This window comes from Capsella rubella, unplaced genomic scaffold, assembly GCF_000375325.1.
Source record: "Capsella rubella cultivar Monte Gargano unplaced genomic scaffold, Caprub1_0 scaffold_4, whole genome shotgun sequence".
Taxonomy (NCBI): domain Eukaryota; kingdom Viridiplantae; phylum Streptophyta; class Magnoliopsida; order Brassicales; family Brassicaceae; genus Capsella; species Capsella rubella.
This window is the reverse complement of record NW_006238920.1, coordinates 1,363,618-1,390,615: the sequence shown is the minus strand read 5'-3', so window position 1 is coordinate 1,390,615 and position 26,998 is coordinate 1,363,618. Positions and strand designations below refer to the sequence as shown.

Below are 26,998 nucleotides of genomic sequence, written 5' to 3'. Positions count from 1 at the left end.
ACATTTTTTCTTTTAACCATTATTTTTAAAATTCTACTTAACTCTGCACATAAAGGAGTCAAATCTCTAAAACTTAGTTTTAATCCTTTCTTATTAAAAGTGAAGTACATTATAAAAGAAAGATCACTAATGGTATGTAATTACATTCAAATACCATTACAAATATATGTTTTAAAGAATGAAAATAATAATCATTAAAAGCAAAAATGTAAAATACTAATTTATTCAATTTAATTAAATTATAAAAACGAATATACATTATTATTTTTATTTAAAAATGAATGACCATTCAAAAAAATAAAGAAGATTTGATATCTAACTTATCATATTAATTTGTTATTAATTTTTATACTTTACCTTTCATTTTTATATGATTATATTTTTGTATAACAAATAACTCATCATGGACATGTTCTTTTTTAATTCGCTCAACGAGTGACTAAACCCCATCAAAACGACTGTGACGATGTCAATTAAAAAGCAAAATGACAAGGGCATAGGTAAGATGACAACACATACATGATCGTTTGAGTGACAAAAGGTGTCGTTGGGAAAACAGTAATCGCCGAGATTTCTAGCGACTGTTACAGTAGCTTATTTTAACTTAACGGATACTCTTACATACAATGACAAAGCCTATTATAATTCTATTTTGTCTGTTTTTTTCTCTCGTTCATCCAGCGACAGAAAAGAACATGACTCATATCATTCATATAATAATAAATATATATATATATTTCGCATATGTTATGATTTGAATTTTTTTTTTTAAAAACATAAGGTGATGTATTTATAAAGAAAAAATTGTAACGGATCAAAAATTCAAACTTAAGTTCATATACAATGCATAATTTTAATAATACTTCAACAAAATTTTCTAAAAAGTAACGGACGACAATTTAAATATAATGTATAATTATATAAACAACATAATCTCTTAAATATTTGAAATATTTGTTTAAAAAACCAAATTAGAGTATTTTATATGATAGAGTAAACAGTAACAAGTTAATTGTAATATTTTATATGATAAAATAATTATGATCTTTACAACATAACGCGATAATAACGAACATAACATATCAAAAATTTATTTAAAATATAAAATATATAAAATTATGTATAAAACAAAATATAACCAAGGTACCGATCTAGGCTATACAGTATTAGACAAATCCGGCTAAGTATTACAAACGAATTTAGGTATCTCATTCAAATCCTTAATAATTTTACTATAATCTACCAAAGCTTGAACATGACTTGAATTTAAATTCTTTAAAACTAATTAAAAATAAAATAATCACAAAAGTACAAAAAAAAAAAAAAAACTGTTCTCTTTATAACAAAAGTGACAAACCAAATAAGAGATTACAAAAACCCTCTCTCTCTCTCTCTCTCTCTCTCTCTCTCTCTCTCTCTCTCTGCTTCTTCTCTCCCTCTCCCCAAATTTTGAAATTGGAATGGAATTCAGATACAGAGCCATCGACACTAATCGACCACCACCCGCGACGGTCACTGCACCACCGTCTCATCCTCCGACACCGAACCTCTCTTTCTTCTCGCCGCCATCAATTCTAGGTTTTTTTTGTTACTGCTCCTCATCTCTCGTTTCCCTTATCTCCCTATCGAATTGATTTGATTTGAATCGCAGTATTATAATTGATTTGAGTGCAAATTTTGTCGTCTCTGTGTGAGATTTTGGATTTTGATGTTTTTTTTTGTGAAATCAAAACTCAAAAGTTAATTTGGCGTGAGTTTTTAGGATTGAGTGATGATCAAGTTCGGGAAGTAGTGATTCAACGGGAGATTGAGAAGGAGCAGATCCGTCAAGAGATCATTATCGCTGAAGCAGCGAGGAAAAGAGAACTTATAGCCGAGGTTTTACAAGAGATGGCTATCGAGAGAGAAATGGCGAAAAGACGAGTCGCTGAGACGGGGATGTCTATGTCTCTAGAGGAGAAGATAACTATGTGGATCAACCAAAGGAAGGTTTTAAATCAGAATCAGAATCAGAATCAGAATCAGAACAACTTGGTCAGTTCTATGATGTGTACATCACCAATGATGCAATTGCCTCAACCTCAGAATATGGTTGATGATACTACTGGAACATCAGTTTTGGAGTCTAATAAAGAGAAGTTGATTGTATTGGTGAGTACTTAAACATCTCACTGCAGCATCATCTATTTTGATTTTGGTTTTTTCTCTATGATATGAGCCGTTTTTTCATATGTCTTCTCTTTGATTCTTCTATAGCAGAATAGGGCTGACACTATAGGAGAAAAGCCTAAAGCGGACAGTGTTGGTACTATGCAATTGCCTCAACTCCAGAAAATGCCTGAGGCTACAGGTACTTCAGTTTCAGAGTCTAACAAAGAGAAGTTGATTGTACTGGTAAGTGCTTTGAAAGCTCTCGTCAGTGTGGTGTCTCATCGTTTGTATCAACACACTTTTCTCGCCTCTTGTTTAGTTGTTTGGAACAAATCCCTGACCATTTGTTACCGTTTCAGTATATAGTATGTTATATATGATAGTGGTCTTTGTTTCATATGTGTTTTCTTTGATTACTATTGCAGGCTAGAGCTGATCCTGTAGGAGCAAAGCGTAAAGCAGAGGATACTCAAACGGGCTTGGAAAAAGATCTTCAAGTGAAAAAGCAGAAAGCAGAAGAAGCAGTCTTGGAAGCAAAGACAATGTCTGTGGAAACCGGAGAAATAGTCTCTTCGAAGCTTCCTTGCTCGGGGGAAATTGGCAGTGAAAAGAAAGTAGAAATCAAGCTGAGAAGTAACTTTACGTTTTGGTGTGAGATTTGTAATGTTGGGGCCTTTAGTCAAAAAGTCATGAGGGAGCATGAGTCAGGTAAAAAGCATAAGGCTGCTGTTATTACACAACAACAGAATGAGGCACCTGAGGCTGCTTCAACCTCCTTAGCTCCTGCTTCTGGTTCCGCACCACAATCAGAAGCCATTTCAGTGATTGAAAATGCTAATGTACCGTCTCAAAAAGTGGATGAAACAACGGGAAAGAAGATAGAGGAAGGTGAGAAGAAAAAGAAGGTAACGTTTTGGTGCGACACTTGTAAGATTCAGACAAATTCTGAGACGATGATGAGGAATCATAAGCTTGGCAAAAAACACATGGCTTTGGTTGAGAAACGGCAACGTAAACCCATTACAGTCCTCCCAGTGAGTGCTGCTGATTCAGAAGAGAAAGAATCAATTTCTCTTGCAATGGATCATACAAAAGGTAAGGATCATTGCTTGGACAAACATATAAGGGCTGAGGAATCAGAGACTTGCACATGAGTTTTTTTTAAGGTGACATTGGGAACGTTGGAAAGAAACTAATTGATGACAAGAATAAGTATTCATAGACCACAGTGATTGCATTATGGAGTGTGTTGTCTTGTCATATTATTATCATGTAAAACTGTACAAGTTGATTATGTTTGTTTGGACTTCACATGATACATATATGTCTTTCTTTCAGGTCATAATGGCATTGACTTCTAAAGAATGCCTAGGCAAAACGTCCAATATGGTTTTGCCTAGGGGTATTTCAAATGTTGTTGAGTTAGACTTCAGAGTTTGGCTGACTCCAAACTAGTACTCCAATCTACAGATCCATAACACAAATCCGTATAACATAGAACCACAAAAGAATGGTTCTACGGTAGCATTAGAAATAGAATCTTAAATACAATGTATAGCTTTATATTCCTCGTTTGTACTTTAAACTTCGGAGATATTTTTATTTTCCGTCGGTTTAAAGTAGTATTCCTCCTTGTTTTATCGATATTACCATATGAGAAATAAAATGCACAAGAAAAAATCAATAGTGCAACCTAATCTAAAGTAAGAAAATAAAAAAAAATCTAAAACTCAAAAAAATGTTAGGTGACGTGGCGATAAACCACTGGTTAAGAGCTTCAGCAATACACAGAAGCTACCGAAAAAACAAAACAAAAGTAGTTCGGAAAAAATTAGCTTCGGGTTTTATCTTCTTCGAATTCAGAAGCCCCATCTCTCCGTACAACAATGGCGTCTATGGCTACAACCACCAATTTCTCTAAATCTTTGCTTTTTCCTTCCTCTCATGGTCAGTTTCTCTTAAAAATCCCTACTTTAAATCTCTCTTCTCGCTTTAGGTTTCGTTTTGTGTTTTAGGTTTTATCTGAATTTGACTTTACAATTGCGTAATTTTGAAATTTTCACTAAATTCTTGCTCTTGAATTGCTTATCAGATTGCGAATTCGATTTCTTTTTTTCTATGGTTCAATTTCAGGAAATGTGAGTTTGAAATCGCAGAGAGGTAGTAGTAGTACTAGGACATGGCCGAATCAGCACAATTCTAGAACTGGTTACAAATCTCTCCGTGTGAATGGACTATTCGGAGGTGGTAACAAAGATAATAACAATGAAGATGGACAATCTAAGGTACATTAGATTGGTTGTGTTATGTTTTAAGTTAGGCTTCATGTTATAATCTGGTTGTGTTTGTTTCTCCTAGGCAGGGATATTTGGTAATATGCAGAATATGTATGAGACTGTGAAGAAAGCTCAAATGGTTGTTCAAGTGGAAGCTGTTCGTGTTCAAAAAGAGTTAGCTGCGTGAGTACTGAGTCGTCCTCGCATTTACCATCATACTAGCTGTAAATGTTAAGTTTCTTTGCTATGTGTATTGAAAGTTCATGTTGCTTTTTGTTCTACTTTCGCAGCGCAGAGTTTGATGGTTATTGTGAAGGCGAACTTGTCAAGGTTAGTGCGGATCTTGTTTTGGTCTAATTAGATGAGTGGAACTTAAGACTAGAACTGGCTTTATAACTATGAGTCTATCATTGTCTGTTATGGTTCTTATGTGAGTCTATTTCCCTAAAAGATTACTTGATGGATGTAAGAACGGTGTTTCCTGATTTTTCATGTCTTTGGATGATTTGGGATGATCTGAAACCTTTTTTGGAATTTGTGTCAGGTTACATTATCAGGTAACCAGCAACCAATCCGTACTGATATAACCGAGGCAGCAATGGAATTAGGTTCCGAAGTGAGTAAACTGTACCAAACAATCAAAGCTAATTCGTTTGTTTCTTTTTTGTTAATCAAATGGTTGCTTATAGTGTGTTTTCATGTGGCAGAAACTTTCACAACTTGTTACAGAAGCATACAAGGACGCACACGCCAAGAGTGTGGTGGTATGGCAATCGCAGACCTTTTTATCACAATGCAACTTAAGTATATGTTTCTTTTCATCTCGGTCTAATTGAACTTTGTGATTTTTATAGGCTATGAAAGAAAGAATGAGCGACCTTGCGCAGAGCTTAGGTATGCCACCGGGCCTCAGTGAAGGACTCAAGTAAGAAGCTGTTTTTGTTGTCTTATTCAGCTTTTCAGGTAGAAGAGGCAGAGAGCATTGTACGTTCTTATGGATCAGACATTAAAATATTCGAAACTTTTTTCTTTCTGCAATTTTATACCGTGGTTTAATCTGGAATATCAACACAAATCATCATGTATCAATATATATCTTCCTTGAGTAAACCTTACAGTCATCTTAAGATTCTGGAGATGAATGGATTTGTAACATAAAAACTGGAAAAAGAAAATACGAGTTTACTCGGTTTGCAGGGAGCCTTTTCTCGTCTACTTGTGACTAAGGAGATCTTGGAAGCTCTTTGCCGGCCAAGAAAGATCTTAAAAGAGTTAGAGCACGCTCTGGTTGTAACACAGGCACTTCGTGGCCTGCCCCTCTTACCGTTACAAAGGTAAGCCCCTCGTATACCTCTGTCCATCCTCCCACCTGCACCACCACCATTGTAAAATCAATGGCTCTGCATAATAAGCATAGAAACACGAATGTGATGCAATTACCTGCTTCTCGGAGTACCAAGGGTACCAGCGAGTTTTCACCGGAAGATTGAGTTTGCTGAGGGAAAGTCTGGTCCCAGTCACTGGAACCACTGAGTCCGTATCGCCACTGCATCAAAAGAAACAAAAGTGGTTAAAAGATACAAAAGGGACTTTACTTGAAGCTAGTTTCATGGATTACCTAAAAACCCAGATCCTCAAACCAGTAGCAATGAGTTCCTTGTATATAGGCAACACTGAAAAGTCAGATTCTGCCCAGTTTGTATTCAGAACCATATTGCACGTGGTCCACTTATAAGGAATGGAGGTAACATTAGCGTGCATAGCTCGCTGTACATCAGGACGGTTGTAATATATCTCGGAGTAGCTTTCTGTACAAGGGTCGTATTCCTCTGCCAAAAGTCGTCTATGGAGGAACTTCGTCTGGTTGGTTTCATGTACACATGAGGGTGAGTAAATGCTGTACTGATTGACTTGGCCATACTCAACGTTGTAGGCCAAGTGGAGTGCCAAACTGCAATCGTACGAGTTTTCATGTGTGGTAAAGCTGCAGTGTTTGACGATAGACTCGTAAGTTCTGTCGGATATCATTGCGTGTGACCACAAATACATCGCGGCTCCCAGTCTGTCGTAATGTTTGTCCATATCTCCATTTCCAACCTGTCCAAAAAATATATGCATTAAGTAGGGATGTGAATCTTTTTTCTTTAATGTTTTCTTATAACACTTAGGTTTACCATGAATCCTTTGAGGTTGATGATGGGTGTGTTGTTGAAAGCTTTGTTATAGAGATAGATCTTTTTGGCAAGTTGTGGAACATAATGTCCTAAAATGACACTTGAAATATAAGTCTATGGCCTAAGGCCCTAAGCTAAACAAAACCAAATCAAGAGTGTGTGTACTCATACCAGCATAGCTTTCACCAGCAATGAAGAAATCTCTATATTGGTACTGAGGAAATCTTGACATCCACTTAATTAGAAATATCAGATTTTCTTGAGCTGCAGAATCAAAATGTTCATAACAAGATAAAGCCTGACAAGACATATAAAAAACAAAACATAGTGAAGCTAACCAGTTCGTTCGTCCCCTGAATCTTTAAGATCAGAGCTTGTGTTAGTGTATGAGAATCCAACTCCGGCAGGCGATTCAAGAAACAAAATGTTTACTTCTGTTCATTACAAATCACAAGCTCAAATCACAAGCTACATTGTTGTATAAAGATGTGATTCCATAACAAGTAAAAATTGAATTGACCTGTGTTCCAAGTAAACTTGTTGAGATAGAAATTGGAACCAGTTTTATCGATCCGAAACGGTCCTATTTCCTCGGAAGCTCCATAACCAATCGACGAGCAGCCCGGTCCTAAGATGAACTCACTTACATGTAAAATCTTTTCAAAATCAAATTCTGATGGACTCGTCTTTGGTGTACTTCTCATACACATTTTGTGAATGATGAATTGATGATAAGTTGATAACGTAAAAAAATTTTTATACTTGATTGTTATATTTGCATCACTACTTCAAACAGTCACTTATATAATTGATAAAAACTTATTATTTATATTTATAATGAAAATATTTAAAATAAATGACCCAAAACCTGAAAAACTAAAAAGTAAAATGATGATGAGAAAGAAGTCGCATGTTTCATTGGGTTGTTGATGTTATTTTTTAAATATTTTTAAAAATATTTAAAATCACATAATATGAAACTCGTGGTACATTTTTAGATGCTTTAAGACTTTAAATTCAAAAAAAGCAATTTTAGTGGACTTCACTTTTTTTTTTCTTTTGGTTTTGAAATATTATGATTTATCCAAGTAAATACAAAAATAATGTAAACATTTTCCTATAATCGTATCGGTGGGATGCAAATTTTATGCTTTCTAAAGAAGAAAATAATAATAGCTAACATGTAAACAATATTAATCAAAAGAAACTAGAACACATCAATCAAGCTATTAGGTATTTAAGAGCACACAAATGAAATTATGAACGTATATATACACATAGAGATCCATGCATTAGCAAAAGAATCAAACCTCCATTGAGCCAAAGAAGAAGTGGTTTGGTGCGAGAGGAAGAAGATGACTCAGTGAGCCAGTAGAAAAGTGATCGACCGTGTGACTCATTAACAGTCACGTAACCCGAAAACTGTGAGAACTCAACTTTTGGTTGCCCTGGAAGTACTTTGATCATGTCCTCTTCTTGCTCTCTTGTTGTTGTTGATGATGATGATGATGTCGATGAAATCACTACAAGTAGATAAAAGATTAAGTGGGTTCTTGCCATTTCTTTTTTCTTTCACTCTTTTTACTATAGTCTATGCTTTTTCTTCGACAGGCTTTATATATATGCAAGCGTGAGAAATTTTGTGGTTTTGAGGTTTCTTCTTTAATGTGCTTTGCTGAATGTGGAGTGGACCATTCTTTCTTTTGACAAACGACGCCATAACTAGGGCTAATAGATTTAATTGGTTGTTAAAAGAAAAGAAATAAAAAAATCGATTCTAACTTGTAATTAATATAGTAGTATAGAATTTTTAAAAATTTAAAATATTTGATAAGTTATTGAGTATTGTGATTGGATGAGATGATGTTTAACCACTATTATATCTAGATATGGTGTTGTTGGGGATTCACAATTTTGTTCCATGGAATACAATTTTTCTTGTAACAAACGATCTTGCTTAACTACAAGAATATTGGAATACAAATCAATATCCACATCGGAATATTAGAAAAAAAAAATTTATAATATATAAGTAAGTCCAACTCTAATTAGTATGAAGCCTTTTGGGAATAAGCCCAATAAAAAATCTGTGCGGACTTGAGTTATAAGTCCAAAACGGACAATATCATAATAATGAGAGAATTGACTAGGACTTGAGAACCCAACAAAGAATGCTTCAAAATCTTATCGACATATTTGGGTTTCCGGAAATTAATTCGATTTTAAAGCAGAAAAAGGGAAACAAACATACTAATAAGATTTACTTATTTTATTATACAAAGAGGCTCTAAACCTCTGGTCCATAAGTTCCTATGATCAATATTGGCATTGCTTAGTCATCTCCCCAACATCAAAACTCGAAACTCATTACTCTCAGGCGCACTTTCTTTGAAAGGTTCCCTAGTAACACCAATGGAGCTTCAAATGTTGGGTGACTAATAAGATCTTGGAAGCTCTATTCCAGCCAAGAATGATCTTAAAAGAACTAACGCACTCCGCGGTTGGAAGAATGGTACTTCGTGTCCCGCCCCTCTTACCGTCACAAATGTAAGCCCCTCGTATACTTCTGTACGTCCTCCTACCTGATTACCAGAGTACCAAGGGTACCATCGAGTTTTCACCGGAAGATTTAGTTTGCTGAGAGAAAACCGAGTCGCTGTCACTGGAACCACCGAATCTGTATCACCACTGCATTAGGAGGAAAAAATGTTATCTAATGACCAAGAAGATGTTGTTGTTACTTGTATGATCTTGGAAACTAGTTTTAATATATACCTGAAGACCCAAATCTTTAGACCAGCAGCAATGAGTTCCTTGTATATAGGCAACATTGAATTGTCCGAATCTCTCCAATTCCAGTTATTAAACACAGTGTCACTTAAACAAATAGAATGAACACAAAAAAAAATGTTATTTATGTTCTAATATTTAATGTAGTTTTAAAAAAAAATTAATGTGAAATTATATTCAAAGAAAAATAACGTTTGTATAGCTAGTGCATCGTATTTTAAAAATATTATATAACTTAACCTTAAACTAGAGTCATTTCGGTTCAGTAGGGGTACATTTTGGTTCAAAAGTTTCATTGAGAATACCTGCACGCGGTCCACTTATATGGTATGGCAGTGTGGTTAGCGTGCAAGGCTCGTTGTACGTCAGGACGGTTATAATATATCTCGGCGTAGTTTTCGGTACAAGGGTCATACTGATCTACTAAGAACCGTTTAGTTATGTGCATTTTCATCAACTCCGTAACCTTGGTGTGGTTAGGTTGTTGTTGTTGTGGTACACATTTGGGTGTATATATGCTGTACTGATCGATTTCGCCAAAGTCGGCTGCAGAGTTGTAAATGGCCGAATCGCATTCTTTCGAGAATTTCTCTCCCGCGAAATCGCAGTTTTCGAGGATTGAATTGTAGGAAGTATCGGAGATCATCGCGTGAGACCACCAATACGTTATGGTCCCGAGTTTATCGCTGTATTTGTCCATCTCGGGGTTTCCAACCTTTGAAGAGAGATTAGGGACATAAATTCATATTTTCTTAACTACAAAATGTATGGACTGATATATAGTTTTGAAAAATGTGATAGAGAGATATTTGCTATTACCATGAAACCTTTGAGATTGATGATTGGTCTTTCGTAGGCGTTGTTGTACTCTTGAATCTCTTTGGCTAGCTGAGGAACATAATGCCCTGTTAAATATAGACAAGACCAAAAATTAAACAAGGGTTAACAAAATGAATTGTCCCAAGCAAGATTAACTAAGACGTTACTAAACCAAATAATATCTAAAAGACATGAATCTTGATTTGTATTGAGTAAACAAGATTAACTAAGACGTTACTAAACCAAATAATATCTCAAGTGCTCCCAAGAGTATGTTGTATCATTTTAACGATTGTAAATTGTGACATACCGGCGTAGCTTTCACCAACAATGTAGAAATCTCTGTATTGGTACTGAGGAAACCTTGACATCCAATTAATAAGAAATATCAAATTTTCCTGAGCTGCAACACACAGTTAATGAATCACACAATTATTAAATTAAATAGTTCCTTAACGAAAATAATAATTTTGAATATTTGTAAGTACATTTTCTCTAGTCTTGTATAATCTTCATGTGAAAGTTTGAGTAGTCAAATATGTTTATCTATTGAAACTTCTAACATAGGCCATATGGTTAACATTTAGATAAACAAGCTTAATGATCTGACCTGTACGTTCGTCTCCAAGTTCATCGAAATCAGAGCTTGTATTGGTGTATGAAAATCCAACTCCAACAGGCGATTCCAGAAATAAAAGATTTGCCTCTGTTATAATTCACACATACACAAATATTATATCAAGTGTATACAATATTAAAAAAAAATAATAAGAACGAACCTAAACTAGTGAGTTACCTGTGTTCCAAGAAAAGTTATTGAGATAAAGACTGCAACCAGTTTTTGTGATCCGAAATGGTCCAATTTCCTCCGAAGCTCCATAAGCAATCGACGAGCAGCCAGGTCCTAAGGGTTTAATTACAAAAATTATCAAAATAATGATCATATATATAAGAAATTATTGTGAATTTTCCGTATAAAATTACTTGTATTTTTTTTCACTAAAAGTTCAACATATATTAAAGTGTCAACAATATTATTTTTTGTTTGGACAAAAACAAATTTTCTTATATGTAAAATTTTTCTTTGTAAATGAGATATTTTTCTTTCAATTTCAATATAGTTTCATATGAACTCTTCCGCTGTATTTTTTATTTCACCGAATAAAGATTCATAGAAGGGAAAAAGAAACTAAAAAAAAAATTCGTACATATACAACTTTTAATAAGTTTTTTTTTACTTGATGTGTTTAAAAGTATTTTAAACAGTATAAAACAGAATTTGTATACATAGTTGATTATTACATAATAAAAGATGGCCTTATGTATGTGCATGTTTATGTCATGTTTTCTTACCGAATGTCAAAACAAAAGAGATGCAATAATTGAGAAGTTGATGTTTTAAAGTGAACTAAACTTAATATAGTTATACAAATGTTTGGCCAATCATAACTTCGGTTTCTTTGTGTTTGTGGTCCTGCGATGAACTAATTAAGGATCTTCAATATTGAACGACCCTACTTTTTAACTTCTTCCTCCTTTTGTTTAGTAATTCTTAAAATACTTAGTGACCAAACAAACTGATTATGTCCCTTTCTCTTAGTCAATCTCTCTTTACCCACTCTTTTAAACCATTTTTACAAACCATATATAGTACTGATCAAGTGGCCAAAGCAATATTCACACATAATAGTATCGATTAAAATGTTATAGCAAAGTTTATGACCTTGACCAAAGATCCAATACCAGTGTACCACACACAGATCCATGGGATTTGCATAATTTTATGTTTTTTTCATGCTTTACCCTTTGTTACTTTTGTTTTAGTTTATACGAAAGTTGGCTTGGCTACATTTGCCTTTACCTTTATATGCTTCTTAATAAATAGTGAATACACGTTTTCATAGTCGGTGTCGTGCACATGCTCTGAATGTTGGTCAAGATACATAGAGAGATATGTGTAGCCGCCAAAGAGCATATTCCAACTCTTATTCTCTTACGGCCTATTTTAGTGAGAAAGTGGACATTTGCTCCAATGCACGCATGATTGGTATAAAGTCATATTTAAATAAGAAAAATAGCAAAATCCATGTTTCCTTTTTGTTTTTTTTTATAGCAACAATGGCATGTTTCACTTATGAGACTCATATTGGATTGTTGATGTTGTTTTGGTGGACATTGATTTGCTTTAATCACAATTAAAAAAATAAAAGGTATTGAGTCTTATGATAAGATATAAAGTACTGGTGGTATAGGTATTTTTATATTTTACTTTTAGGTGGTCTAATTAAAGAATGCGCAAGTTAATGAGTTTTGACGTCTTCCATATAACATTAACGTTCGATAACAAATTAGATAATAAATTAAAAAGGCTATTAATGTATCCATGACTTATACAAAGTATATACATAAGTTCATATTTATGATTAGTGATTGCATCTATCGTTTTTAACGACCTACAAAAACTATATTAATAAGTGATTTATATTCAGTAATTGAAATTTACAGAAACATTTGGCTATTTTTATGTTATATACAGTATAATAAAACCACTATATAGTTGTTTTAAAGCATAAAATAACAATTTGATCATACATTTCGTTTACTCTGTCTTTTAGCATTCGATTTTTAATAACATTTTTGTTGTAATTGAGTATTTTTTGTCAGTTATACCGAATTGAGTTTGAATACAATGGCTTCACTTTGGGATCGAAACATATTTTTTTTCAGGCTCAAACGATATAGGGACTAGAATCTCAGTTTGAAAAAAGAAAAGAAAAAACCAGAAAAATCATATAAGAGTGTATAACACCAAACCTATGTAGATACACTAAAAACATCCATGTATGGATATAAAAATATGAATGGAAGTGGGGAGGCAAAAGAATCAAACCTCCATTGAGCCAAAGAAGAAGTGGTTTGGTGTGAGGAGAATGAGAAGATGACTCAGTGAGCCAGTAGAAGAGTGATCGACCATGTGATTCGTTTACTGTCACATAACCCGAAAACTGTGAGAATCCTACTTTTGGTTGCCCTGGAAGTGATTTGATCCTGTCCTCTTCTTGCTCTTTTGATGATGATGATGTCAATGTTGATGAGAGCACTAGTACTAGAAGAGATATTAAGTGGGTTCTTGCCATTTCTCTTTCTTTCACTCATTCACTACAGTCTCTCTGTCTTGTTACCACCACTAGTTTTTATACATGTGTGTGTGAGATATGTCTTTGTATATATATATATATGTTTTTGTCATGTATGGGAGAGACATAAGGATGGATGGATGGGGTTTTGGAGGTTTCTTATGTAATGTGTGGACCACTCCTCTATCACTATTGAAGAAAAGAAAAATTTTATGTGCCTTCGTAAAATATTAAGATTACGAGCAATGAATATTTTTGATATATGCTAAGTTATGTGTCGTCTTTATTTCATTATAATTTGACCTATATATGTTAGGTGTTACGATTATAGACGACTCCATCATCCATTAAGAAATGGAAAACTATACCATATCTTGTAAAAGGAAAAAAATATGCTATTTTTTTTTAACAATGAGAAATTAAAAATATTTAAAAAAAAAACAAAAAAAAAACTTAATGGGCAATTGAATTGATAATTTTAAATAATGTAAAATAATAAAATAACAATAGTGGTTTTTAATATAAAAATATATTTTTTTTGCTATTGGGATATCTTCAAAATAGTTTACTAAAAGGTCATTTGGATTAGTGTTTTTGGTCCAAAAAAAATATTTGAGTGTTTTCATATCTAATTTGGAAAATACCGAAAAGATTCGTCCACGATACATCTCCTATTTGTAGACAGTTCCTTGTACGTACGTATGCACACTTGTTTGTGTTATGAAGGTTTTAAGATGTTGGTGTTGCTATAATAAGTAGTTTCCACATAATGAGTAATTGCCATGTAAGAGTCATATAGTTTTGTATATTGTGGTAGATGTTCAATAACCAAAATACATGGTTGTCGCAGAGGCCATATATATGAACCTTATGAAAGTTAAAACTATAGTTACTGTATTTAATTAAAATTTGGGTGAAATTAATGATTAATCAAAATCATTCTTTGAGACTTAATTTGACCCTCTATTCGATTAAATTTTATACCAACTAGTCGTTAAAATTTTTGTAAACATGGCCTCGGTAAAACTATTATTGTATAAACGGAAAGATTGAGCGATCCAAAAAAATAGATAAGAGAGGTAGATGGATAAGAGTCAAGAAATCAAGAAACTACAAAAAAAAAAAAAACAATTGTGTTGTATTATTTATTTTGTATTTTTGCATTATTTATAAGCGATACAAATAAATTTTACATCACTTATAAAAACGATACTTACATTATTGATGCAAATAACTAACATCAGTTTATTATCAACCGATGAAAAAAAAAAAAAATGCGATAGGAGTGGCATGCATGCGTTTTATGCATTTAACGATTGATGATTTGACAAGGATTGATAGCTTGATTATAAAGAATAGATAAATTTGATAATTTAATTGAAAACTTGAATTTTTTTTAATTTTTTAATAAATTGATAAACTGAGAGAGAGCCATATGAGCATAGAGCATAGCGTCTAACGTAACTGATAAAATGGAATCGTTGGAGTTTATATATAATAAGATGTTACTTCAGCCTCTAAAATATAAAATTAAGCTATTTGCATGTATTAATAGTGGCGACACATCTACCAATATGTTATAATTATTAAAATAATTAAAAAAATAAAATAAAAAGTAATCAAAAATAAAGCAAAAAATGAGCAAAATATAAGTAAACAATAAAATGTTGCAGGTCTTTTTTTCATTGAGCCAAACCTATAATATAATTTTGAATATAAACAAATTCATGCGAATAATGTTTTGTTAATTACTTTATGAATTATGATGCAACAAAATGTTGAGTTTGTATATACAAATTAAATCATATCTGCTAATGGTTTTAGATATTTCCAAAACTAAAGTTGATTAAAAAATGTAATATATAATTACTGTATAACTAAGTACTATAATCTCAACATTCTTCCAAATATATTTATTTTCTAATAAAATCTGTAAACTGATAAAAATAATTACTCGAAATTGTTAATAATCGAAATTAACAAAACCAAGTACCTGTCACCCGACTTCAAACTGTTGCGATCATTGTTGTCATATGAGCCAAACACTAACCATATCTGACTAAGACTATACTCTTCAGCATTTACTATTGTCGGATCCCATGCATTACTCACTAGCTTCGGAGGAAGAACAATTAGTAGAAACTCGTTTCACAAAGTAGAGGTTACCCGGTTGGAGCCAAATATATACACTATTACACAAATGCATTTTCCAACAAAACCAAAAATTAATAAAATTATCCCTTATTGAGAGATCTAATCGATGTTGATGTTGTAATTTTATTTTGCGTTGCGCGTGGTCTACTATCAATATAAAATTTTGAAAGTAACTATAATCATTCCAATTTTAAAAGATAAATCGATGCAATTAAACATTAAAAATAAATTTATTATACAATATATAACATATATATTATCGATGATAATATTTTCTTTAAAAATATATGATTTAATATATACTATGTGATAACAAATATCACTTGAGAAACTCGCGGAAAGAAGAAACATCATCGACGACCAGCTCTTGATTTTTTATTACTAAGAGATTATCTTCCTTATTAATATTTTGTAAGACATTTTTTAAAAGTTTTCAGGTTAATTATCGACTGTTGTTAACCTAAATGTATATATATCATTTATGAATATATGTTGATACAAATATAACACTGTTCCAAATATGAATTATCGAGTTTCATGAACGTTATTTAATGTAAAAATACATATAATACCATGTTGTTAGAGTAGCTTTACCGAACTTGTTTTATCCATCGACGAAAATTCAGCATGCTATAATAGAATTCTTGACCATTTAGTTTTCTTTTCATCTTCTATTGGCTCTCCTATAATATATATTTGAATATGAATTTATTTTCGATACATATGAAACCTATTTACTCTTTACTACTTTCTTTGAATCATCCATTTTAGGGTTAAAAAAATTTGATTCTTCTTAAGATATGCTATTCAAAATTGCGTATCATTTTTTAACATACATATTACTTTCTGTCTATTTTTTGTCAAACTCATAAGTACTAGTAATCTAAATAATGTGACCATTAATTATTTATTACTTTGGAAGATGGATGATAATGTCTTTTAAAAAAACAATATTTTTAATATAATTTCACAAGATAAAGTGTGCCATTTCATATATTTTCTTAGTAAAGTATAAATTTAAGTTGAGTTTAGTAATATTTAGTTTCTTTTTTAAGTAAAATTTAATGATAAATTAAAACATTAAATATACATTTTTAGAATTTAAGTTTCACTTTCAATTTTTTTTCCTATTTTAAAAATACAATTTCAGAAATTTTGTATTATTCTACCCTATATTTCAAATTTACTTCCATTCTAAAAATCATAAAATAGTAATTTAAAATTTAAACTATGATTCTTTTAAAAAAATTTAATTAAAATTTTGAAGAATATTATTACTACTAATAATTTTTTTAATAATGTTGGTTTTATTGTTTTAAAAATTAATTTATTTTACATAATTTATATTGAATTTTTATTTTCTTAGAAAAACTTTCAATCAATTATAAACATAAGTTTCTACCCTACCAAAAAAAACATAAGTTTCTACTAAATGAATGTTTTAAATTTCCTTTAATATAAATCAAATATTGTTGCTTATGTGAGTGTTTAGACGTACACTTTAGAATGAGAGATAACTCCCAAATTATACATGTTAGCCAAATTCGTCCAATAGGTTAATATCGCAATAGTAGGAATTAATAAATATTAGAAAATTTTAGCCAGACACAAAGAATCTGATAATTAATTTACCCATATGGCCATATGCCACATATAATATGATTTGTTTTTGTGAGTATACTTCAAATTTAATTTTTATGTAAGTAAACAAATTATTTTGCATTAAAACCCTGATTTAGTTCCAAAATATTAGAATTTACTTCAAAGATATGATTAACAAATATATGTATCAACAGATAATGAAACTCATAATTTCTTTGCTATTTGGGGAAGATTACATTACATTTTTATACAAGGTATCAGATTTGACCCCAAATCTGGCTGGTTTGATCCTCAAAACCTCATTCTTGAACCTTGTATAAAACCCATTTAGCTCCAAACCATAACGACCAAAATTTTTATCGTCCAAAGAGAAAAAGAACTATAGAGAACCAACGAGAAATGGAGTCTTTGGTTCCCATTATGTCCCTAATGTTTCTCTTATTTACCACATTCTACCACTTTGGTGAGGCTAGGCTCCTTGACGTGGGCGGCTCAATGGACGCATGGAAGGTTCCAGAATCAACCAACAACACTCTCAACCATTGGGCTGAGACGATGAGGTTCCAAGTCGGAGACGCTCTTGGTAAAGATCTAAATATGTTCTTCGAATCTTTCTTCTAGTTATATATTTTTGATACAAAATACAAATGCATGACATACGATTTTAAACATGTAACAGTGTTTAGATACGATTCCAAGAACGATTCGGTGTTACAAGTGACAAAAGAAAACTACGAAAAATGCAACATGGAGAAGCCTTTGAAAGAATACAAAGAAAATATCACAATAGTGAAACTCGATGTCTCAGGTCCTTACTACTTCATAAGTGGAGCTCCGACCATGAACTGTGCTAAAGGTGAGAAAGTGGCTGTCGTGGTTCAGTCACCTAACCACCCGCCCATGCCACCAAACCAAGGACCAGCCGCTGTTACGCCTACTCCTTCTCCTAAGTCATCTACTTCTATGAAGGCTCCGGCGCCAGCTCCGTCCAATAGCCATGCTGGTGGTTTGGTTGTTGGAAATGGCATCTTCTGGGCCTTAACTCTTGTATCTGTCTTTGGGCTTGTTTTTGCTTAAGGCCTTTTTGAGGTTTTTTTAAATCTTATGTTATGCTTTTAAAATCTATGGTTTAGAGTAGCCCTGGGCGTTCGGATTTTCGGATCGGATCAGATCGGATTATTCGGAGTTCGGATTTTTCGGATTGGGATATATAGAATCCGATTTGAATCCGACTGGTTTTCGGATCGGATCGGTTCGGATTTTTTCGGATTCGGATCGGTTTTCAAATTTTATTACAAATCCGAGTTTAAACCGAATCATATTTCGGATCGGTTTCGGATTTGGATTCTACACTATAAATCCGAAACTTACACTCTAAATCCGAACAATCCGACGTAAAAAAGAAGTTTGAGCGTTGAAGTACAAAAACATAGAGATTATATGTATACTATGTGATGTATTAGACCATGTGTATTCGGGTTAGCAGATAACCGATCGGATTTCGGTTCGGATCGGTTTAAATCCGAAATCCGAATCATGTTCAACATAAAATCCGATCGGTTTTTACATAGTAACCGAAACCGATCCAAATCGGATTTTTCGGATCGGTTCGGATCGGTTTTTTCAGATCCGGATTATATGCCCAGGGCTAGTTTAGAGAATAATGATTTATCTAAATTTATGTCATAATTTGACATTACTGATAATTTAATTTAAAATTTTGTTCCCATCAAAAATTTTAATCTATAAATTTAAAAAGTATTTTTAATTTCGTAGCAATGTCTGCTCTAATTGATACCTTGAAGTATTAAATGGGATAATCGATGGTTAGATTTTCCCATTTCCATTTAAACAAATATATATATTTTTTTGTCAAAAACAGCTAATTTGTAGACTAGTTATATTCGAAAAGACATTAAAAATCCAATATTTGAAATGTTTAAAAGAAGTATTGGCTTTCGGGAGCGTATTGAACCCTATATATTTCTATAATTTAAATTCTAATGAATTTTATATGATTTTGATTATTTAGGTAAATTTACGAAATTGTTATGCTTTGTTGTAAAGTCTTATCTAACATATTGTTTAAACGATAATGACAAATCATAAAAGAAATTATCATTTAAGTGCCACTAATAGATATAATTCATACTAAAACTGTAAAACATAAAAGCCAAAACAAATTCATTCTCCAATTACATAAACTAACAAGACCATCTCCACAAAGAGTTCTTTATGATTTTGATAATATTAAAATAAGAAAAATAAATAATCAAAAGGAGATTAACGAGTGATGAGTTTTTATTTAAACCTTTAGAGCTCTTTTTTAGAATCGCAAATACACCTAATTGGTCATATCAAATCAACTTAAATAGTAAATTTACTAGTCAAATTAGTTCATCGACGTTTAATCAAAGTAACAAAAATATCAGTTTACTAAATCATTCTGTAATATAGAAAAATGAAAAATGGTTACGTATGATTGCCAAAAATTAACAAGGAAAAGACAAAAAAAAAAAAAAAACAGTGTGATAACCGAATAATTTCACCAAATGTGTGAACTAATATAACAAAGTTAACAACTTAACATGACCTCGTTTTTATTGAACTAAAATAATATTTTCTTAAGCTATCTGATCATGACTCCAATCAAACCTTTGAATCAAACACATTTGTCATAACCGGGATTAGATTAACTATATATACACATCTTTTCCAAAATTCAGTGCACCAAATTTTCTCTTTTAGAAAAAAAATTATTTGAAATATTTACACTATTTTAATGATTTTACACAAAATCCTGATACTATTCTAACCCCGTGATTTAAAGTTTCTAATACAAAAGATGAGCCGATAATTAATTTTCTAATATTTTTTATTCTTCATAACATAATTCATAGATATAATTTAGTTCTACAAAACATAATAAATATATTCCTTAAAAAAAAAATTATTATTTTGAATTGCTAATTCTAGCAATTTTCTCTTCGATGGTTTTGTATAATGAGGGATAATATTTTTCTAGATTAGCATAACTAATTAAAATACCTTCAATTTTCTGGAGAATATATTTTATAACTAGAATCCTATATGTTGTTTTACCATCCATCTATTGCATCTATGTACATCAAATAGGCTAACTACATCTAAATCGATTTGTTAGTTTTTTGTCAACACTTCGCAAATCAATTTTAATTAGAATTCCTCGAATACTAACATTTGGAGATCCATTGTTAATACTAAAAACCTTCTTATCCAACCCCAAGTTTTGATTAATCTTATAGCCGAGGCATTACACTATCTTTACCCTATCCAAAAATCTTGATTTTCGAATATTAGCTTAGATTGTTTTACATTTTCAATCACAATTATATATATATATATATATATATATATATATATATATATATATATTTTTTTTTAAAGGACATGTCCTCTATTTGGTATTCAAAAATATCAAAAATCCTCTAATTAATACATATAAACTTCATCAAACAATTTTCTATTTAAAACACATCCTTCAAATATAAATTAATCATTCATTTTTTTTTTACAAACTCTGAAAATATATACCATTCGTTGTTAGACTCATTACTTTCTAAAAAAATTTAAGCTCAATAATCATAAATTGTACTCCTTAAAATGAAAAATGGCAAAAAAAAAATGTTTTCTTATGATCACATACAAACTTTTGTTTTTTCTTTTCTTTTAATGTGTTTTACAAAAATGAGTTTAGTATTTACATTCAAAGATTGAGAGAAATAAAAGAAGACAGCAGAGGAAACGGATGGGACCCGACCCGGACAGAGCACGAAGAAGAAAGTCAAAATTATGACAGAAGACAGAAGACAGAAGAAGACACAACTTCACTTCTCTCTTCTCTCCTTTGTCCGTTTTTTTTTTTCCTTTTCTTTTTCTATTTTTAACAACTTGTGTGCTCTCTCTGCTTCTTCCGTTTCTTCTTCTTCGCCGTCAGATTTGACAGTTAGTGTAAGTTCCTTCTTCTTTCTTTACCTTCTTCCCGATCTCAGTTCTTGAACATGATTAGACTACTTTGCAATTGCTCCAATTTGGATTCGGTTTTGTCTAATTTATAAAAAAAAAGTTTCGATTTTTATTTCTGGGTTGAATGATTAAATTAGCTCAAGAAACCTAATTCTCACAACCCAATCTCTTGATTTAGAAAAAAAACTTGTCTTTGTTTCCAATTAGGTTGCTCTAGTGTTATATAGCTAGAAAGGGTTCGTTAGTGATTTAGTTATACAATCATCATAATGATGAAGTTGTTCTCAAAGCACAGGTTTTTTAGGATTCCATGAGTTGAAAGAGGTATGTTCGATACTTGTGGTTCAAAAAGAGTCAAATCTCAAGTCATCAGTGGCCAACTCGAGAAGTTTGTCAGGTTTGAAAAAACCAATCTGTGAATCTCTCTAATGAGAAAACTGTATGGAAAAATAAAGTTTTTAGCTTTTTCTTGTAAAAACAGGTTAGATAGTATGGACTCGAGGTACTCACAAGGCTCTGAAGCGGGTTTAAACAAATGCACATTGAATATACAAGGACCTAAACGTTTTGCTCAAGGAAGCAAAACATCATCTGGATCTTTTAAGAAAGGGTTTAGAAAAGGTTCAGAAGGGCTTTGGTCTATAGGTAGATCGATTGGGCTCGGGGTTTCGCGTGCTGTATTTCCCGAAGATCTTGAAGTATCTGAGAAGAAGATATTTGATCCTCAAGACAAGTTTCTTTTGCTCTGCAACAAGTTGTTTGTGGCTTCTTGTATACTCGCAGTATCCGTGGATCCGCTCTTCTTGTATCTTCCTTTTATAAACGATAAAGCGAAATGCGTTGGGATTGATCGGAAACTGGCGATTATAGCGACTACGATAAGGACAGTTATAGATTCGTTTTATCTCTTTCATATGGCTCTACGGTTTAGAACAGCTTATGTTGCTCCCTCATCGCGGGTTTTTGGTCGAGGCGAGCTTGTTATAGACCCTGCACAGATAGCTAAACGGTATCTGCAACAGTACTTCATCATCGATTTGCTTTCCGTGCTTCCTGTTCCACAGGTATTAGTAACAGAATAGAACCTTTGACTTCTCTTAATATTCATATTGGTAATGTTCATTTTTTGTTTCTCTCTCTCTCAGATTGTAGTTTGGAGATTTCTTATCAATTCAAAAGGTGCAAATGTGTTAGCAACTAAACAAGCACTTCGATATATCGTGTTAGTTCAATATATTCCACGTTTTCTTCGAATGTATCCTTTAAGTTCAGAATTGAAGAGAACAGCCGGCGTGTTTGCTGAAACTGCTTGGGCTGGTGCAGCTTATTACTTGCTACTTTACATGCTCGCAAGTCATGTCAGTATCCAAATTCTTTTGTATCAGCTTTTATGTTTGTTAAAGCAATATGTTCTCATAAGTGTATGCGTGTATGCAGATTGTTGGGGCTTTGTGGTATTTGCTTGCCTTAGAACGCAATAACGACTGCTGGAGTAAGGCTTGCCACGATAACACGACATGTGCAAGAAACTTCTTGTTTTGTGGTAACCAAAATATGCCAGGTTATGCTGCTTGGGACAAGATTAAAGATTCGGTTCTTCAGGCTCATTGCCCTGTTAATGTCCCTGAGGATGAAGAACCTCCCTTTGATTTTGGAATCTACTTAAGAGCTCTCTCCTCTGGCATCGTTGCAAATAAGAACTTTGTCTCTAAGTACTTCTTCTGTTTGTGGTGGGGGTTACAGAATCTTAGGTAATATGTAGAAATCGATTTGCTTATAGTGGCGCGACGATAAGTCTTTTTTCGCATTAGTAACCTTTGATTCTCCATTGCAGTACACTTGGTCAAGGGCTTGAAACTAGTACATACCCTGGAGAAGTTATATTCTCTATAACACTTGCTATTGCTGGACTTCTACTCTTTGCCCTTCTCATTGGAAACATGCAGGTAAAGAAGGGAGCTTGTTCGTTTTTTAATGGTTAACGATTTTCGCAAATGAGTATGAAGAATGATTTGTATTTGACAAACTTGTGACAGACGTATCTTCAATCGCTCACCATCCGGTTAGAAGAAATGCGAGTCAAAAGACGCGACTCAGAACAGTGGATGCATCATCGAATGCTTCCACCAGAACTGCGGGAACGGGTCAGACGATATGATCAATACAAGTGGTTGGAGACTCGTGGAGTTGATGAAGAGAATCTTGTTCAGAACCTCCCCAAGGATCTTAGAAGAGATATCAAACGTCATCTCTGTCTTGCCTTAGTCAGAAGAGTATGTTTTCTTGTCTTAATTCACTCCATTAACATCAGTTTTAAAAAAGTCTTTAATTCATTTTTTTGTCAATAGGTTCCATTGTTTGAGAATATGGATGAGAGGCTGTTAGATGCAATCTGTGAGAGGCTTAAGCCATGTCTATTCACTGAGAAGTCTTACTTAGTTCGTGAGGGAGATCCAGTCAATGAGATGCTCTTCATAATCCGTGGTAGGCTCGAGAGTGTAACTACTGATGGCGGGAGAAGCGGTTTCTACAACCGCAGTTTACTTAAAGAAGGAGATTTCTGCGGTGACGAACTTTTGACATGGGCACTTGATCCCAAATCCGGTTCTAACCTCCCATCATCAACAAGAACCGTCAAGGCCTTAACCGAAGTAGAAGCTTTTGCTTTGATAGCCGATGAGCTGAAATTCGTGGCGAGCCAGTTCAGGAGACTCCATAGCAGACAAGTGCAACACACTTTCAGATTCTATTCACAGCAATGGAGGACATGGGCCGCTTGCTTCATCCAAGCTGCATGGCGACGGTACACAAAGAGGAAGAAACTGGAGCAACTTAGAAAAGAAGAGGAAGAAGAAGAAGAGTCAGCATCGGTTATAGCCGGAGGAAGTCCTTATAGCATAAGAGCAACATTCTTGGCTTCAAAGTTTGCGGCAAATGCACTTCGTAGCGTTCACAAGAACCGGACTGCGAAATCTGCATTGTTGTCATCTACTAAAGAATTGGTGAAGTTTCAGAAACCTCCAGAACCAGATTTCTCAGCTGAAGATCATCATTGACCATAACGTAATCCAATCTCGCAAACACAAGAATTCTTTTACTTGTACACAATCTCTAAGAACAAACACTTCAACTCAAAGATCCAATTTTTTTTTTTTGTTGTTGTTTAAACTTACACTTGGGTGAATACAAACTAGTAACACCCAAATATTGTAATATAAAAGGTTTATTTTGTGATTACTCTTAGCCGTCTTATTACATAGAAAACTGTTTTTAAAATCATCCAACCAATTCCACAGCTTTGGTTCATCATAACTCAAACTTGCTCAGATCTTCCTTTGAGAAAGTTCTTGCACAGAGTTAGCCACTGCTTTCGATCTGGTTCCGCGCTCTCCATCGTTGCCTTTGCCTTATCCGCATAATCTTGCTGAGAAAACAAACAAAAAGAAAACCTTACAAAAAGCTTCCAACAAGCAAACAATGAAAGACATGAAACAAAAGAAAATAAGAAACAAAACCTCCATCAACTTCATATTGGCGACGCGATCAATGATCTCGAAAAGAATCTCTTTGTTGTACTCAGGATGTCCTTGGATACAGAGGAAATGATCTCCATAAGAACACATCTCAACATTGCATTTGTCTGAATAAGCAAGCAATGTAGCTGATTCAGACAGCTCAAGTACTTCATCTTGGTGACATTTTATAATGGCTAGCGATTTCGGAATCTGGCTTCCAAAGTAAACACCAGGTTTCACAGCATCTTTAACCATTGTTATGCTTCTTAGTCCCATATCCACACCACTACTCGCCCTTCCTACCTTCCCTCCTTTGATTCTACTTAGTATCTATTGTAATGCATCATTCCATCAACAAAACATTTCAACAATATAATAAAACACAAATCATTGCGTTACGTACATATATATATATTATGTCACATGCACATCAACCAAACAGTTCTCAAACTGCATTAAGATTCACATCAACCCTAATATTAATAATGCAAAAACCCTAATAATAATAAGTAGGATCCAAGAACCTGGTGGCCGAAGCAAATGCCAAGAACCTTCTTCTTCATGTCATCAAGCTTTTGGCAAAGAGAACAAAGCTTAACGATCCAATCATCGTCACCAAAAGCATCATGAAGGCTTCCACTGATAACAAAACCATCGTACTTATCAAGATCCTTATCCTCCGGGAACTCACCGTCGATCACTCGGAACAGATCCCATTGCTCACCCTCTTCGCCGAAACTCGAAACGAACACGTTGAAATATCCACCGTACGTCTTCTTCACCAACGTTGAATCGCTTGTGGCCAAGAACAGAGCAAATCTCTTTTGCTCATTCACCATTTTTGGTTTTTGGGGTTAGAGAGAAGGATATGAAGATTTTGTGTGTTTTTAAAGACGGCGAAAAAATCGTAACAGAAGCAACAAAACAACTGGGAAGGGTTTTGTTGCGTATCAGTTGTGATTTGTAATAACAAATTGGGAATATTATTATATTTTAACCAGATGGAAAAATAATAGATTTTGTTATATCTTACCTTATTATATAGTCATGTATATAGAATTTAATGTACATTATAGTAAGAAGTTTATGAGAAAAATAGCACAATTGGGAAGGTGTTTATGTCTTAATGACAGATTACACAGTCAAACCAACACAAAAGTTGAATACCATAAGATTTTGGAAACGATAAGATACCATGCACCAATTTACTCTCTTTTTTTTGTGTGTTACCAAATTCCAAGGCTAGAGAGAAATTTGTTTTTTTTTTTAAACGAAAATTTTCTTGTAGCAAATGCACTAAAATCATAATTTGGAAGACAGAAAATGTAACGTTCAAATTGTCCTGGTAGCAAATGCACTAAATTTAATATATAGATATATTATTTTATTTTTTGTTGAAATCGATTCATATTAAATTAAGAACATTTTTCTCAAATACCACATTGTAAGTTTTTTTTCACTAAAACACGATAATTGTTTTTCAGAAATAGCACAAAAAAAAATATTTTCCCTTATACCATAAATATAAAAAACTAATTTAGACTTATTTTTGAGAAATTGATACCAATAACCTTTTTATGATACCCTCTTTTAAAAATACCCTCTTTTTTGACCATTTTCATTTGTGCCCTCTCTTACATTTTAATGGTCATTTTACCCCTATTTGAAAGAATATTCTTTCCCAAAGGAAGGAATATTCCATCCAAAAACTTTCCCGCCAAAAAAGTTTCCGAGAAAAATTTTCCCGCCAAAAAAATTTCCGAGAAAATTTTCCGCAAAAATTTTCCCACAAAAAAAAATATTTTTTCAAAATTTTCCCGCCAATTTTTTTTAAAGGGTTTACAAGATTTTTTAAAGGGTCTTTTAAAGGTTTTACAAGGGTTTTTAAAGGGATTTACAAGAGTTTTTAAATGGTTTTTAAAAGATTTGTAATGGTTTATAAGGGGTTTTAGAAGCCTACAAAGGTTTTTAAATGGTTTTTAAATGATTTACAATGGTTTTTATAAGTTTATAACAGTTTTAAAAGGATTTACAAGGATTTTTAAAGGTTTTTTAAAAGGATTTACAAGTGTTTTTAAAAGGATTTAAAAGTGTATTTAAAGGCATACAAAGATTTAAAAATAGTTTTAAAGGATTTACAAGAAGTTTTAAAGGGTTTTAGAAGTTTACAAAGGTTTTTGAACGGTTTACAAAAGTTTTTAAAGGTATTACAAGTTCTTTAAAATGATTTTTAAGGATTTACAAGGGTTTTTAAAGGGTTTTAGAAGTTTACAAAAGTTTTTATTAAATGATTTATCACGGTTATAAGGGGTTTAAAGGGATTTACAAGTGTTTATAAATGTTATAAAATGATTTACAATGGTTTTAAAAGGTTT

The 26,998-nt window shown here is 32.8% G+C and overlaps 7 protein-coding genes across 11 annotated transcripts; 4 read left to right on the top strand and 3 right to left on the bottom strand.

Annotated features, from left to right (window-relative positions):
- The first annotated feature begins 1,396 nt into the window (after window positions 1-1,396).
- LOC17889134 lies at window positions 1,397-3,516 on the top strand. 2 transcript variants are annotated; one of them, XM_023784250.1, is made up of 4 exons: window positions 1,397-1,578; window positions 1,763-2,151; window positions 2,257-2,394; window positions 2,577-3,516. In XM_023784250.1, the coding sequence occupies exons 1-4, from the start codon at window positions 1,461-1,463 to the stop codon at window positions 3,303-3,305; spliced, it is 1,374 nt and encodes a 457-aa protein (XP_023640018.1). In that variant the 5' UTR covers window positions 1,397-1,460; the 3' UTR covers window positions 3,306-3,516. The 2 variants fall into 2 exon arrangements, with proteins under 2 accessions (XP_023640018.1, XP_006294101.2); XM_006294039.2 differs by having other exon boundaries at window positions 1,461-1,578; window positions 2,260-2,394.
- A 457-nt stretch (window positions 3,517-3,973) lies between these two features.
- Window positions 3,974-5,490, top strand: LOC17889448 (nucleoid-associated protein At2g24020, chloroplastic). The gene is made up of 7 exons (XM_006295002.2): window positions 3,974-4,098; window positions 4,285-4,436; window positions 4,510-4,610; window positions 4,718-4,757; window positions 4,972-5,043; window positions 5,135-5,191; window positions 5,282-5,490. The coding sequence occupies exons 1-7, from the start codon at window positions 4,038-4,040 to the stop codon at window positions 5,354-5,356; spliced, it is 558 nt and encodes a 185-aa protein (XP_006295064.1). The 5' UTR covers window positions 3,974-4,037; the 3' UTR covers window positions 5,357-5,490.
- LOC17888127 (putative serine carboxypeptidase-like 23) lies at window positions 5,370-8,161 on the bottom strand. 2 transcript variants are annotated; one of them, XM_006296306.2, is made up of 8 exons: window positions 7,912-8,161; window positions 7,122-7,229; window positions 6,940-7,035; window positions 6,773-6,865; window positions 6,602-6,690; window positions 6,046-6,524; window positions 5,868-5,973; window positions 5,370-5,796 (listed from the first exon to the last, which is right to left on the bottom strand). In XM_006296306.2, the coding sequence occupies exons 1-8, from the start codon at window positions 8,159-8,161 to the stop codon at window positions 5,650-5,652; spliced, it is 1,368 nt and encodes a 455-aa protein (XP_006296368.2). In that variant the 3' UTR covers window positions 5,370-5,649. The 2 variants fall into 2 exon arrangements, with proteins under 2 accessions (XP_006296368.2, XP_023640933.1); XM_023785165.1 differs by lacking the exons at window positions 6,773-6,865; window positions 6,940-7,035.
- An 875-nt stretch (window positions 8,162-9,036) lies between these two features.
- On the bottom strand, window positions 9,037-13,347 carry LOC17888028 (serine carboxypeptidase-like 22). 3 transcript variants are annotated; one of them, XM_023784874.1, is made up of 8 exons: window positions 13,074-13,347; window positions 11,007-11,120; window positions 10,821-10,916; window positions 10,521-10,613; window positions 10,211-10,296; window positions 9,697-10,106; window positions 9,377-9,478; window positions 9,037-9,289 (listed from the first exon to the last, which is right to left on the bottom strand). In XM_023784874.1, the coding sequence occupies exons 1-8, from the start codon at window positions 13,345-13,347 to the stop codon at window positions 9,037-9,039; spliced, it is 1,428 nt and encodes a 475-aa protein (XP_023640642.1). The 3 variants fall into 3 exon arrangements, with proteins under 3 accessions (XP_023640642.1, XP_006294162.1, XP_023640643.1); XM_006294100.2 differs by having other exon boundaries at window positions 11,007-11,114; window positions 13,101-13,347; XM_023784875.1 differs by lacking the exons at window positions 10,521-10,613; window positions 10,821-10,916 and having other exon boundaries at window positions 11,007-11,114; window positions 13,101-13,347.
- Window positions 13,348-17,502: 4,155 nt separating this feature from the next.
- On the top strand, window positions 17,503-18,180 carry LOC17888693 (early nodulin-like protein 1). Its single transcript, XM_006295736.1, has 2 exons — window positions 17,503-17,686; window positions 17,783-18,180. Exons 1-2 carry the CDS (start codon window positions 17,503-17,505, stop codon window positions 18,178-18,180), a joined length of 582 nt encoding a protein of 193 aa, XP_006295798.1.
- Window positions 18,181-20,984: 2,804 nt separating this feature from the next.
- On the top strand, window positions 20,985-24,345 carry LOC17887625 (probable cyclic nucleotide-gated ion channel 6). Its single transcript, XM_006293304.2, has 8 exons — window positions 20,985-21,093; window positions 21,404-21,505; window positions 21,590-22,172; window positions 22,254-22,466; window positions 22,546-22,859; window positions 22,943-23,054; window positions 23,145-23,381; window positions 23,457-24,345. Exons 2-8 carry the CDS (start codon window positions 21,435-21,437, stop codon window positions 24,162-24,164), a joined length of 2,238 nt encoding a protein of 745 aa, XP_006293366.1. The 5' UTR covers window positions 20,985-21,093; window positions 21,404-21,434; the 3' UTR covers window positions 24,165-24,345.
- LOC17890112 (gamma-glutamyl peptidase 5) lies at window positions 24,271-25,483 on the bottom strand. The gene is made up of 3 exons (XM_006295721.2): window positions 25,148-25,483; window positions 24,624-24,953; window positions 24,271-24,532 (listed from the first exon to the last, which is right to left on the bottom strand). The coding sequence occupies exons 1-3, from the start codon at window positions 25,460-25,462 to the stop codon at window positions 24,422-24,424; spliced, it is 756 nt and encodes a 251-aa protein (XP_006295783.1). The 5' UTR covers window positions 25,463-25,483; the 3' UTR covers window positions 24,271-24,421.
- Window positions 25,484-26,998: the final 1,515 nt, after the last annotated feature.

Excerpts from the sequence above, each read along its gene's own strand:
- LOC17889134 (XM_023784250.1), top strand. The coding sequence starts at position 1,461 with ATGGAATTCAGATACAGAGCCATCGACACTAATCGACCACCACCCGCG. Across the intron at positions 1,579-1,762 it reads CTCGCCGCCATCAATTCTAG|GATTGAGTGATGATCAAGTT; the intron begins GTTTTTTTTGTT and ends GTGAGTTTTTAG. Across the intron at positions 2,152-2,256 it reads AAGAGAAGTTGATTGTATTG|CAGAATAGGGCTGACACTAT; the intron begins GTGAGTACTTAA and ends ATTCTTCTATAG.
- LOC17889448 (XM_006295002.2), top strand. The coding sequence starts at position 4,038 with ATGGCGTCTATGGCTACAACCACCAATTTCTCTAAATCTTTGCTTTTT. Across the intron at positions 4,437-4,509 it reads ATGAAGATGGACAATCTAAG|GCAGGGATATTTGGTAATAT; the intron begins GTACATTAGATT and ends TGTTTCTCCTAG. Across the intron at positions 5,044-5,134 it reads CAATGGAATTAGGTTCCGAA|AAACTTTCACAACTTGTTAC; the intron begins GTGAGTAAACTG and ends TTCATGTGGCAG.
- LOC17888127 (XM_006296306.2), bottom strand. The coding sequence starts at position 8,161 with ATGGCAAGAACCCACTTAATCTTTTATCTACTTGTAGTGATTTCATCG. Across the intron at positions 6,691-6,772 it reads TGCTGGTGAAAGCTATGCTG|GACATTATGTTCCACAACTT; the intron begins GTATGAGTACAC and ends GTGTCATTTTAG. Across the intron at positions 6,525-6,601 it reads TCAACCTCAAAGGATTCATG|GTTGGAAATGGAGATATGGA; the intron begins GTAAACCTAAGT and ends TTTTTTGGACAG.
- LOC17888028 (XM_023784874.1), bottom strand. The coding sequence starts at position 13,347 with ATGGCAAGAACCCACTTAATATCTCTTCTAGTACTAGTGCTCTCATCA. Across the intron at positions 11,121-13,073 it reads TCTTTTGCCTCCCCACTTCC|CCTTAGGACCTGGCTGCTCG; the intron begins ATTCATATTTTT and ends TTGTAATTAAAC. Across the intron at positions 10,917-11,006 it reads TAACTTTTCTTGGAACACAG|AGGCAAATCTTTTATTTCTG; the intron begins GTAACTCACTAG and ends GAATTATAACAG.
- LOC17888693 (XM_006295736.1), top strand. The coding sequence starts at position 17,503 with ATGGAGTCTTTGGTTCCCATTATGTCCCTAATGTTTCTCTTATTTACC. Across the intron at positions 17,687-17,782 it reads CCAAGTCGGAGACGCTCTTG|TGTTTAGATACGATTCCAAG; the intron begins GTAAAGATCTAA and ends AACATGTAACAG.
- LOC17887625 (XM_006293304.2), top strand. The coding sequence starts at position 21,435 with ATGTTCGATACTTGTGGTTCAAAAAGAGTCAAATCTCAAGTCATCAGT. Across the intron at positions 21,506-21,589 it reads CAACTCGAGAAGTTTGTCAG|GTTAGATAGTATGGACTCGA; the intron begins GTTTGAAAAAAC and ends TTGTAAAAACAG. Across the intron at positions 22,173-22,253 it reads CCGTGCTTCCTGTTCCACAG|ATTGTAGTTTGGAGATTTCT; the intron begins GTATTAGTAACA and ends TCTCTCTCTCAG.
- LOC17890112 (XM_006295721.2), bottom strand. The coding sequence starts at position 25,462 with ATGGTGAATGAGCAAAAGAGATTTGCTCTGTTCTTGGCCACAAGCGAT. Across the intron at positions 24,954-25,147 it reads GCATTTGCTTCGGCCACCAG|ATACTAAGTAGAATCAAAGG; the intron begins GTTCTTGGATCC and ends GCATTACAATAG. Across the intron at positions 24,533-24,623 it reads CCAATATGAAGTTGATGGAG|CAAGATTATGCGGATAAGGC; the intron begins GTTTTGTTTCTT and ends TTGTTTTCTCAG.